At 40.3% G+C, this 13340-nt stretch overlaps 1 protein-coding gene across 2 annotated transcripts; it reads left to right on the forward strand.

Moving 5' to 3' along the window:
• The first annotated feature begins 280 nt into the window (after positions 1-280).
• Positions 281-2443, forward strand: LOC104865966 (transcription elongation factor A protein-like 3). Of its 2 annotated transcripts, none has more exons than XM_010629765.2 (3): positions 281-647; positions 1228-1300; positions 1584-2443. In XM_010629765.2, the coding sequence occupies exon 3, from the start codon at positions 1606-1608 to the stop codon at positions 2206-2208; it is 603 nt and encodes a 200-aa protein (XP_010628067.1). In that variant the 5' UTR covers positions 281-647; positions 1228-1300; positions 1584-1605; the 3' UTR covers positions 2209-2443. The 2 variants fall into 2 exon arrangements, with proteins under 2 accessions (XP_010628067.1, XP_010628065.1); XM_010629763.2 differs by having other exon boundaries at positions 302-647; positions 1579-2443.
• The last annotated feature ends 10897 nt before the right edge of the window (positions 2444-13340 follow it).

Genomic DNA, 13340 nt, shown 5'->3' on the forward strand with positions numbered 1-13340 from the left:
ATGTCCCACGGACAGTTGGAAAGGAAGGCCTGAGATTTTCGAAGGGAACCGTGTGGAGATGAAGAGTCATTGGTATTTAGAGAGCAACTTAAGACGTCACTCAGGGAAAAATATGTGAACCCAAGCTGAGGATAGAACCCCTGGGAATACTGCGTCTTATGCTATCTGCTCAGGTTTCTATCAGGCACCACCACCAAGATCAGGGGTTAAACAGCGCTAGGTTTGAATGTGGCTGTGAGATTCAAAAGCTGAGCAGTCTTGGCAACGTGGGGTACCACGTCGGAACTGCCATCACAGTGAAAACAGGCATCTCTGAGGGATGATATGGGAAGGTGCTCTGGGGCAAAGCACCTGAAGCCAAGAAGCCTAACCCTCCTCCTCTGCTTTGTGATGCCACTCCCCTTTGTGAGTCTCCAACTATCCTCAGGCCCCCAGTTCCCACAGGATAGGTGGGAGACTAAGGTGGGTGTGGGGGATCTCAAGATCCGGTGACGCAGTGCTCACATGACTAGCTTGGCGACTACGTGGGAACCAGCCCCCGCGCCGGCCAACCCTGCAGTCTGGTCCTAGACCCCGCGCCCACGAGTTCCCTGAGCTTCCTGAGCTACCGAAGTCTGAAGAGGCACAGGCCACTCCGGTTTTTGCAGGTCAGTGTGAAGGCGGTGGAGCGCTGATTGCAGGCAGACCTGGAGCATAAGTGGAGGTGGGAGCAGCAGCATCCCACAGCAGCTGGGAGGGGACGTTGAGTCAGATCAGCCAGATTGGCTAGGAGAGGGCGAAATTTGAGCCAGGGAGGGGGATGGGAGAGGGAAAGAGAGGAAAGACCCCCACAGCAGCCCTCTGCATTTTTGACTCCCATCTCATTCCTCCATCCATTTTAGAGCTAGCAAAGGGGGAGATGCCCCGCAGTGCGACACTGAATCGTAGACTCATTATGGAAATAACCCTCCTTTAACACTCTGCATCCGTGGGACAAATGGACCTGGACCAAAAGGGGGTGGGGGAGGGGGCAAGTTGTCTCCTGGGACCAAATGTAGTTAGGAAAGCTAGTTTGGAAAGCGTCTTGGTTTGGTGGCCAAATCCTGAAAAGAAATGGCGACTGGGGTGCGGAAGGAGGGGGTGATGGAGGCAAATGGCTGTGAGGAGCGCTGAGATTCAGGAAAGGCACTGGAGTCACTGTGAGCTCTCTGAGTGTGTAGCCCCTGTTCCTGTGTCTTGTGTCTGCAGGTCTGCGCATTTTTTGTGGCCAGCGCTCTGTGAAGACTGAAAAGAAGGAGCCACCTGCCCAGGATCCCTACAGGTCAGTAGAAGGGCGGCAGCATGCACAAGGACCCAAAGAGTTGAGAGTGCACAGGGCACTGCTTCCCTGCACTCCCCAGGCCTGGATAGAGTGCGGGGACCTTGGTTTGTGTGGGAGGAATATGGGGGAGGGGGGAGAATCCACACCTGGAGGCTGGGCCAGCTTAGAAGAACCATCATAAGGGAGATGCAAGTTTGTTTTGGACCTGGGTTTCACGTCTGTACCCTCATTCTCTCATACCTCCTTTTTGTCTCCTCTTCCCTCCACCCTACCCCCAGGACAGGAACAGGAAGGGAAATCTCAACATGAAAAAGCTCTGCAGTGAAAATGAAGGAAAGCCAGAAAAGGAGGGAAAGGCAGAAGACAAAATAGAGCCTGAAGATGGAGGGAAGACCGAAAAGGAAGAAAAGCCTGACCATGAGGGGAAGCCAGCACCTGAGGGGAAGCGAGAGGGTGAAGGAGAGCAAGATGCTGAGAGACCAGGGGAAGATGAGGGCAAGGCTAAAATACAGAACAAGTTGGGGGATGAGAGCAAGCCACAGGGTGAGGGTCTGCTAGAGTCCCAGGCACAGCCAGCCAGCAAGCAGTTGCCTGCTGAAAAGCACCTGGCAGAAGGTTATGTGCCCCGCAAAGCAAAAAGAAAAACTGATAGGGGGACTGAGGATTCCCCCAAAGACTCTCAGGAGAATTTACAGGACAGCCACTTGAGCAGGGAGGAGATGATGAGAGAGTTCACAGATGTGTCAAAGGGTCAGGAAGAACTAAGGAAAAAACAGAGGATAAATAATTTTTACTGGATGCAAAGAGAGCTGTTGGATGCCTACCCCCCAAGGGGCCCAAGAGGTGTGCGGGGAATGAGGGGTGGAGGTAAGGGCCAAAGAGGCTTGCCAGATATCCCATACCTTTAATGCCTTTGGCCTTCTATTCTGAATTCTCTGATGAGAATACTGCTGGCCCTGCTTCCCTTGGTAGATACTTGCCAGGTCCTGTACTTTAACCTTAAGCTGATACTTTGCTTCAGGTGTCGCTGTCCTTCCCACCTACTGCATTTTGTCTTTTAGTACTGGATTTTCTCCCATGTGCATGGAAGAGATGTCTATGGTATGTTGTAAAATAACAATAAAAAAGCAGTTTGCAGAACCACATATACAGTATCAGCCCAATTTTGTATAATTACAAATATGCTTACATAATGCAATTGTGCACAAGAAGACTCTGAACATATACATACTAAAGAGTAGGCAGTAATTATGTCTACACAGTGGCTAAGAAGAACAGGTCTCACACTTAAAAATGAGAACTACTACCTGTTAAAGTACTTCTGTGCCATTCCTCTTCTGTTGTTCCTACTGTGGGTTTTCTCTAGATGTATCTAAGTCAGTGGGGATTGCTTCCCTTTGTTCTGGGTTCTCAGCCATCCTATGACTCCTCTATGTGTGATTCCTTTTTCTTTCTTCAGTACTGGAGATTGAACCCAAGGTTTCTGCAGAGAGTAAAATCCTCTGCCTTTTTAAATTTTTTATTTTGAAACATCTCACTAAGTGGCTAAATTTCCAATGGCTAGGCTAGAATTTATGTTCATCCTGCCTCAGCCTCCAAGAGTACCGAGATTATAGGTATGCACCACCATGTCAAGCTGTCTTCTTATTCCGCTTTTTAATTTTTTCCCTCAAATGTCCACTTTTTCCCAATAAATATGGATTACATTTACCATAATCAAAATCTTAAAAAGGTAAAGCCAGCAAACAGTTAAACTGCTGAGGGAGCCTATGAGGGCAATAAAGACATAATTTTTGTTATCACAGTGGAAAATAAGTAAAAATCATATTTCCTCTTGAACTCATAGCTAAAGGACAGCCTATCAACTACAGATCCATTGCTGCAAGGGTTAGTATTTTCATCTTGAAATGAGGAACATAGTTGTCTTAACGGATTGCTTAATGGATCACATGACATGCTAAATGTATGAGCTGTGGTGGAAACTAGTCTCCACCAGGTACTTGGGAAGAGTGACTATTTGGGAGTAGGTACTTGTGAGTAGCAGGATCATGGATGCAGTCAGACACTTGAGGAAGGGCTAAAGGAAGTCTCAGTTGGGCCCACGAATAAATCCAGGTAGTTTAACAGATAGATGCTGCTTTGTCCTGTATATTTCCATGTGTGCTAGGCACAGTGCCCTAACTGGTAGTCCCTGCACCATTTACTGATAGGGCTTTATAGTGGCTAAAACTGTGTCAATTTATCTGTATTTCTGGTGAGCTAATGCTCACCACCCTTGGCCCCAGTAGAAGTAGATGGAGTCCTCTCATCACTTAGGAGCTATAGTCACCAGCTACCTGTGGGTGTCACCCTTGTGCTGCTTGGGCCCTAGTAAAAATCTTCCAGATCCTTTTTTTAGAAAAATAATGATTTATGTATAATTCATTGATGTGTATGTGTGTTTTTACAAAGCTAAATAATTTCAAACGTTTCAGACATTGAAGGCTAGGCCAGAAAACAATGTCTTTGATAGTGGCTGTGTTGTTCTCATGTGTTACTATCTTGTTTTCCCTGAAAACTGTCATTAGGCCCCACTTTATCAGCTCAGCAGACCCATCAACACATTTGGGTTTTAAATCCTTACTGGCGAACATGTGTTCCATAGAGCAGCTGCATCAGCAGTAACTGAAAGCTAATTAGAAATTTTAAAAAGGTATCCCAGGCTTTTAACAAGATCCCAAGGTGTGAAGAAATCTTGAGAAGGCTGAGAAACCCCTGCTTAAGAGGGATTCTTTTCAGATTTCCCATTTTCACCTTCACATAAAACATGTACATGAAGAGATAGTATATACATTATATAAGATACACATCACAGATTATTAAATAGCCCCATGGTTGTCAAAATACAGTTATTCTCTTCTACAAAGTTGATCTTAAAATCAATTCATTGTTTCAAGACCTACAACTTTTTAATGAAATGGGATATAATAGAGTCAAATAGAGCCAAATATGCAAGATCAAATTATATTGCAAGTAGTTAGGATGAACAGTGTCTTATGAAAAGTGTTTTAGTTGTGTATGCATGCATGTGTGTGTATTAAGAGTTGTGATAAACCGGGCGTGTTGCTGTGAGTTCAAGACCAGCCTGGGCTACATAGTGAGTTCCAGGTCAGTCTCAATCACACAGTGAGACCCTGTTTCAAAAAAAAAAACAAAACAAAACAAAACAAAAAAGAGTTGTGATAAATTTATTTCCAACAGGATTTTGATTTTAAAAAGTTGAGAAATACTGCACTGGACCTTTTGAATCCTTAGAAATAGCTTATCCATTTCATACAAGCATTTCTAGTGCTCAGTACAAGTGTCTGAGAAGTACTATGTACTTATTGAAAGTGTAAATAATATTTATTAAGTTAGGAAGCACAAATAATTCTCTAAGTTAAGTCCCTATCTATACAATCAACCTTAGACAAATTATTTAATAGAGTTTATTTACAATTAGGGATGAGGATTAGGGAAGCACTACCTTCATAGGCTGTACAGGGACTGCTGTGATTCAGACATAAAAAGGTAGGCCAGGAAAGCTGTCATTGTGAAAGAATACTTTCCCTGTAGCACCAAGAAGAGCTCCTAGGCTGCAGTGTGTGGAACTTCTCAACCTCAGGAAGACAGGCTCTGCAATTTAGAACTAACCAATTTTAGAATCTGTGCAACAAACAGACCCAGTCGAAGATTCTATATAGGTTACAGAAGCACAGCTTCACAAAGGAATGGAAGCATTTCTGCTAGGGTCGGAGCCCAGAAGATCATGGCATCATTGGAGGAGTTGCAGTCACCTACCTGCAGGCTACCATGCTCCACTTAGTGTAACAGAAATAGGGCCTTGGATTTGAGACAATATATATCATTTTGATTTTGTGCTTAGACTCCATATGGTTTCCAGTTTTGAGCGGTACTGAGAGCGAGAAAAAGATCCACGGTATATCCACACTTGTAGCTCAAGCTTCTCTGACACCGCAGCCTGTGGATCCTGCAGATCCAACAGTATTGTGTATATGTTTGGCACAGAGGCTTTATAAAGCCTTGGAAAGCACTGATAGAAAAATTAGACTATTCAGTCCTGGGGTTGTAGTCACTGAATTCTTCACAGTCTTCCTCAGTGTCACAATAGGAATTATGATAAGAGGGTGTAGAATGCACAGGTAAAGGAAACGATGAAGTAAAAGTGGAAGAACTAGTAGTAGGAGCCCTGGGTGTAGCTTTAAAGACGAATCCTGTTAGTGTGGTCTGTGTTTTCATTTTCCTTTTTGCTTCTTTATGGCAGTATCATAAAAGTTCACTCATTTGCCATTCCACTTTTGTGAACCTGGCAACATTTGGAATCATAGCCTATAGTTCTAGCATAGCTGCATTCACTTTTAAGAACACACTACAGACATTGTACGGTAGACAGTATACTCACTGAGAAAACTGTGGAGTTTTCACACATAGAATTGAATACAGAAGTAGAAGCCACCAGAAGGCTGCAAGGCTGTTTGTGTTCCAGCTTTCTAAGTCCTAGTGGCAAGTCATTAATCCGAGTGGTGGGTGGCATGTCTGAACAGCACACCTTGATCATAACTCTGAGCAGTCCTTATATAGTTAGGCTGTCACAGGAGGAGTATCTTTATGTCATCCTCAGTGGGGTGCTTTCTTGCAGGCCTTATTCAGCTCTGGTTTTCCCTGGCTCCCTGGCTTTCCATCCTTTTGCCTTTGTGTCACTCTTGGGCTTTACCACTTCATTTGTTTTCCCCTCATCATTTTTGTTTCTTCTCCTGGCTTTCTGGCTTTCTTTCCTCTTTTGACTCTGCCTCACTCTCTGACTATTCTTTATCCATTAGTATTTCCTCACCTTTTATCATTCCTTAATTTTCCAGTATTTCCTTCACTTCTGAAATACAAGCTGGATTTCACTCATCCTGTAGCTTTTCTTTCTTTCCCACTTTTCCTTGGTTTGAAGACATTCCATCATTTTTCCCTGCAGTTTTTCCATGTTGAGATTTTCCCTTCTATTCCTGTCCTGGGGGTAGGAGACGAGGGAAAAAGAAACGGGAGACTGAGGGCACAGGAGTGGAACCTAAGTCCAGATAGGACTCACATCTCCCTTCTGATGGTTCTCTTAAGTAGGCCTGGCCTCCAGGTGTGCCTTCTGCCCTCCATTCACACCACATTCCTCCTATCACTGACAGCCAGGAAGTCTCTGGTGGGCTCTGTCTTTTTCTGTGCTCCCTAAGCATGGCAAGATGTGTACTCTGTATGTTGAAGGTGTTTGCATTCTGGACCACACATTCGAGCCAGGCCTGGGATGCCAGCACAGTGCTCCATGCCGCCACCCTTCCACTGACCTGCCAGGGACGTGGGTAAGTTGCTTGTTTTTTCTCGGCCCTATAGAGCACTGCCACCACGGACATGCACTACTCCAGACACCTAGGATATGAAGCAGAGGTTGTGCAATCAATCAGTGGGCTCACAGGGACTTGGGTCCCTTTACTAAATATGGGCCCCTATCACTGACCTTTCCTTCTATTACTCCCTCCTCCGAGATCCCAGATGTTTTTTTTTTTTTTTTTCAGAATTTGGGCACCGGACCAGGGTGCCTTCTAAACTATATTTTAGTCCCAGAAGACAACCTATCCCCTTTCCTTCCCCCTCCCGCTTTCTGCCCAGCTCCATATATCTCCATAGATGCAAAATGTAAGTAAAAGGAGATTTTATTTCTGCAATGAGTTTATGTTTATCTTTGCACAGCCCCACACCTGTTTTGAAATGAATAGAAAGGGCATTTTAAAGGCAGCATTCAACTTCCTCCGATTTGCTGGGTCTAGAGACATGCCTGCCCCTTCGTGGGCTCCGAGAAGCCTTCTTGCTGTTCCCCTGCTGCTCAGATCATCTCTGGGAACTGATTCTAGGATCCAACTACAAGGCCACGGGGCAAGCAGGCAGGAGCACAGCTTGGGTTGGTCCCCAGTCAGTCCTGTTAGGATGGCATCACCCAAATTTACAGGACCTCCTTGCACTACTTCCTCCCAGGGGAACTAAGAAGTTGTGAAAGTAGGGGCTAACACAGAGCAGAGAATGAAGGTAAAGTTTCCTAACCTAAGGTGATTTACCTGGTGCATCTCATAGCATCTTCTCACAATATCTCTCTCTGGTGCTCATTTTCACCAACTGTGACCACCACTCAGAGAAGGTACCCCACTTTGCCAAGAGTTTCTTGCTTTTGAACGCCAAAACCACTTTCAAAGCCAGCTCTGCCTGACTTGGTGGTGGTGCCTGCCAGGGAGCCCAGTAGCCACCTCAAGTGGCACTGTTCCCAGGGGTTCTGTCTTCTAGGTTCACATTATTTTCTCACCCTGAATGACCTCATTGGTGCACTCTAAATTACACCTCAGTCTGCATCTCCATGCTATTGCCTCCCCATATCTCAATGACCCTTAGGGACATTCTGTGTAATCAACACTTATTAGAACACAGTCTATATATCCCAAAATGATTTCACCACCAACTTCCTTCTTGTCATCTCTTTCGGCCTCTGTCCTCACTTCAAATACCTTCAAACATGTAATCTGTTTTCACTGAAGGATAATGTCAGATAGCTAACATGAAAAGCATTAAAGTACTTTAATAAGGACTTTGGATACAGCTTCATCATAACTCTTCATTCAGCGGTCACCTATGATGGATTCCTTGCTCTTTCATTCATTTTTCTCTCTCATTCCCTTTTTTTTTCTTTCAATTAAGTTCATATTTGTAAAAACACCATCTAACCTAAAGAACGAGAAAATTTTCAGTATTATAGTTGCTACAATGTAATGCTATATTTTGTGGATTTGACAAGATTTCAAAAACATGTCTTTTTTGTAATCCCTTTGATTTATCCTGTTTGGAATTCATTGAATTCTTGAATACATAAATTAGAGTCTTACTTCAAGTTTGATGAATTTTCAGCCATTAGTTGTTTTTTTTTCTGCCCCTGCTTAGTGACCTCTGTGAGATCTATTCGCGTTTCCTCAATTCTTTTTGTTTCCTTCTCCTTACCCTGGATGATCTCAACTAACCTACCTTAAAGTTCATTCTTTTTTTTAATTGCTGTTATGTCTCTCCAGTGAGTTTTTCATTTCAGTTCAATAACTGAATTCAATACTTTTAAGCTAAAGAATCCATTTATTTTATGATTTCTATTTCTATCCTTCTGTCTCTGCTGATATTCTATATGTGGTGAGATGCTGTTTCCCTTTCTTTTTGTCCTTTTCCTATGGTTTTCTTTAGTATTTTAAAAATATTTAAGATATTTTATTAAAATTTTTGTCTAGTTGGTACAATATATTGAATTCCTAGGGATAGTTTCCAATAATTTATTTGCTTTCCTGTAAATTATGTATAATTGCTCCCAACAAAGAAGCAGCTTCTTTTTTCAAGTTTCTCTCTGGTTGATATAAATTTTAATACATTCCAGAGTTCTGAGAAAGTTGATTGTGAGACAGACCATTCTAGCTCACTGTTTGCATATTATGGAGCCCTGGAATTATATACTCTGACATTTTCTGTGATGGCATCTGTATTTCTGTCTCTTTTAAAGTCAGTTTGGTTACTTGAATCTTTCTTATAATTTTCCCATTTCATTTGTCTTGTCTTATTTGGTGTCATGCAACTGTTCATAGTATTACTTTATAATCTATTTTATATCAGGAGGGTTAGGACTGACATTCACTCTCTTATTCCAGATTTTAACAAGTGCCATCTTCAGCTTTCATTCATACTCTAGCTAAAATTTTGTCAGTTCCCCCCACCCTACTAGTGATAGGGAAAACTTTTATAAATAGCAAAAACCCATAAAGTGTTACAATGTAAAGTGGCTTCTGTCGTCTCTAACAGCAGTTTGTTTTGTTTAGCTCAAAACTAACAGGCACCAAAGGCACTAACTGCTGAATGACGCATTTGGTTCTACCTGAGATAACAGGCCACATCAAGGTCTTGAGCTCCGCTGAGCGTGGTGGCTCATGCCTGTAATCCCAGCACTCCGGAGGCAGAGGCCAGCCTGAGCTACATAGTGAGTTTGGGGAGAGTCTGAATTATAAAGAGACACTGTTAAAAAAAAAAAAAAAAAAAAAAAAAAAGACCTTGAGCTCCGAAGAGACTGGAGCCACGTGATCACAGAAGTGTCTAGATGAAAGAACCCATTGCTAACATTTGCTCCCCTGAACCTGAACACCCCCTTTCTATGGACTAGAATAGATAACTAGGGGAATCTCAAAGGTAAAGTCCCCAACTGCTAAGAACTGCTACATCTGGATTGAAAGTTAACTATCCTGTGACCGTGATTTGAACTGTGAAAATGAAATGTCACCACCCAAGTGAAGTCAAGGCTGTGAAACCCTATAAAAGGAGGAGCTGTAACCCAGTGCATCATAGATCCAGGCATGGCTTATGTGCGATCGACCCTTATCAATGAGTAAATTTGTTATTTTACTTCCATTCTGCTGCCTCTGTGTGTCACTTACCAAATCCTTCCATAAAACTAGAGATCTAGCTCAGTACCTTGCACTTGCAAGGCAGGTGCAGTGCCACTTAGCTAAATCCCGGCCTTAATTTTTAACAAATATATATTTCCAATGACCCAGTGCATCATAGATCCAGGCATGGCTTATGTGCGATCGACCCTTATCAATGAGTAAATTTGTTATTTTACTTCCATTCTGCTGCCTGTGTGTCACTAGGCATGGCTTATGTGCGATCGACCCTTATCAATGAGTAAATTTGTTATTTTACTTCCATTCTGCTGCCTCTGTGTGTCACTTACCAAATCCTTCCATAAAACTAGAGATCTAGCTCAGATCTTACCTCCTTCTTTCTTCTGATTTCTTTGATTTAACTTGATCCTCTTTTTATAGGTTTTTAAGGTAGAAGTTCAGGTTTTTGATGTGAAATTTTCATTTCTTTAGTACAAGCATTGACAAATATATATTTGCATCTAGGCACTGCTTAACTATATCATATAAGTTTTGAAAAATCTGATTTTGTTTTTCAAAATAAATTCTGTTTTATTTCATGTTCCTCTGGTTTAATGGGAATATACTGTTTAATTTCCATATAGTAAAATTTTCAGATTTCTTTGTATTTTAATTATTAATTTAATTCTATTGTGATCAAAAATCACAAATATAAATTGTCTATTTCAATTTTAATTTGTATATTTCAACCCCCTTAGCTGTATACACATTTTCATTATGGCTTAAATTTAATACATTTTTATTCCTTTATTTCTCTGTTATTGTTTTCTTTTTAAAAAGATATTATTAGTGTGTCAATTTAATTCTCTTGTTTCTTTTAAAAGATTTGCTGGATTAATTTCCTAGCAGATGCCAGAGGCATTAAAATTACTCCTTAAAACAATTACTTTTATTAATTTTGAGCTGGATTCAATGAGATACAATAAGTTTGTTCTAATATATAGCTCCATCTCCTCCTCTATGCTATTATTTTCATAGAAATAACACCTTTAACCACTGCAAACCCATAAACACTATTTGATGATGGTGTTTTCTCTTAAATCAATTTGGTGAGAAATTTCAAATCATATATCTATATTTACATCTATATAGATATAGATATATGGGAAGTGTATTAATTTCTTATTGGTGCTATAGCAAATGAATTTAGTGGTGTTATGGAACAGAAATTTATTTTCATAATGCTGGAGGCCACAAATTTGAAATATTGTAGTTTATTGGGATGTAACCAAGTAATCAGTAGGGTTATAATGCATCTAGAAGCTTTAGAGGAGAATATATTTCTGTGCTCTTTCCAACTTCTAGTCTTTAATTTTTATTCATCTTTATGTTTATTCATTATTTGTTTGATACGGGATTTCTTCATTTCCCTTTCATTCCATTCAGGTGGCAAACTGTTGATTGCTGTCACTCACACCCAGTAAATCACAGCAAATCTTCAACCACACCCAGAACTATGCTGATTTAATATTCTTGGGAGTTAGTCTCTCAAATTGACATAATAATTTGACCATCACACAGGGTCTCATTGTGTTGTCCAGGCTGTCCTTGAATTCTTGGAATCAAGTGATCCTTCTGCTTCAACCTCTTGTGTGCCTGGGACTACAGTCCCGTGCCATTGGGCCTAGCTTCTTTTTCCAATTTCTTCAGCTGAATTTATTGTGTTACTTGTTTTATGTCCTCTCCCATAATCTTCAAATCCATAAGCAGAGTTTCTTCCAATATCTCTGCAATTCCATCTTCGCATTGCTGTTTTCTTCTTGTTATGTGTCAAAATTCCCCGTCTCTCTTATAAGAGTACTTATAGCTGGGTGTGGTGGCACATGCCTGTAATGCCAGCACTCTGGAAGTCTGAGACAGGAGGATCACCCTTTCAAGCCCAGCCTGGGCAATTTAACTATTGAGACAAACCCTGTCTCAAAATATCAAAATGAAAAATGAAAAAGAGCAGGGACTGTAGCTTGGTGTGGAGGCTCTAAACTCAGTCCCCTGTAACACTCCACCAAAATAAATAAATTTCAAAAAATAGTGAATGGTTACATTTAGGGCCTGGCCAGATAATTCAATATAATATCTTAATCTGAAGATTCTGAACTTAGTCCTATTTTCAGTCTCTTTTGCCATAAAAAGAAATATCCAGAGCTTCCAAATGTGGGGGCATGCATATATTTTAGGAAGCAATTACACATCCTACCAAACTTTTATATTTACCTATTTAGTTACCTAAACAGTGATCTTCATTTCTTCATGTGGATTCAAGTTACCATCTAAAGTCTTCTATTTTCAGCCTGAAGGATTCGTTAGTACTTCTTCTAGTTAAATATTATGTTAGTGTTTGTTTTTGTGGGAATGTATTAATTTATACTTAAAAATTTAAAGATAATTTGCTAGATAAGAAATCTTGATTATCAGTCTTTTTCTCTCAATACTCTGAAGACATCTTTACACGGTCTACTGGTTTCCATCATTTTGAAGAAGAAGTCAAGTTACATTAGCATTTTTCATCAAATTTGAAAGTTTCTGTCATTATTTTAAATATATATTCCTGCTATAAACTCTCTCATCTATGTAATTCCCACTGTGTCTATATTAATATGCTTGATGTCTCTCCACATTTTTATTCACTTTTTGGCTCTTCAGCTCTATAATACCATTTCTTGTCTTCAAGCTCACTGATATTTCTTCAGCCATATAAAATTCTTTACTGAGTTACTCTCATAAATGTTCTACCTCAATTGTCTTTTATTCAAGAGGGGGAAAGATATTCTTTTCAACAAATGGTAATGAGAAAATTGTATATCCACATGCCAAAGACTGAAGTTCAACCTTTACCAAAAACAATTTAGAAAAATTAAGTCAAAATATCTCAAAGACCTTGATGTATGAAGTAACACAGTGAAAATATTAGAAGAAATAACAGAGGGAAGCTTGATGTCATTGGATTTGTCTATGTTTTAGGGTTTCTTTGATCTGGCACCCAAAATTTAGGAGCAAAAAAATAATAATAATTATGACTTCATCAAAATGAAATACTTTTGTGATTCAAAGTACATTATCAAGAGCATAAAAGGGCCACCAGTGGAATAGGAGAAAGTATTTACAAATATATATCTGCTACTATATTGATATCAGGAATAATAAAGAACTCACTGGTAACATCAAAAATCCTCCCCAAACCTAATTTACAATAGGCAAAAGATTTGTATAAATATTTCTTCAAAGAATATATACAAATGATAATAAACAAATGATAAGATGCTCAACATCACTAATCATTAAAGAAATGCAAATCAAAACTACAATGAAATACTACTACACACCCTTAGGGTGAATATTACCATAAAAATAAATAAGAGTTGTTGAGGTTTTGGACAAATTGGGACATTTGCCATTGCTAGTGGGAGGTTAAAATGATGTAGGCACAATAAAAAACATTACAATTTTTACTCAAAAGTGAATATAAAAATATTATATATTCCAGCACTTCAACTTCTTTTTTTTTTTTTTTTTTT

Source organism: Fukomys damarensis, unplaced genomic scaffold, assembly GCF_012274545.1.
Source record: "Fukomys damarensis isolate Sample0158 unplaced genomic scaffold, DMR_v1.0_HiC HiC_scaffold_39, whole genome shotgun sequence".
NCBI lineage: Eukaryota > Metazoa > Chordata > Mammalia > Rodentia > Bathyergidae > Fukomys > Fukomys damarensis.

What these genes read in the sequence shown, in the direction of transcription:
- LOC104865966 (XM_010629765.2), top strand. Translation starts at nt 1,606, where the DNA reads ATGAAAAAGCTCTGCAGTGAAAATGAAGGAAAGCCAGAAAAGGAGGGA.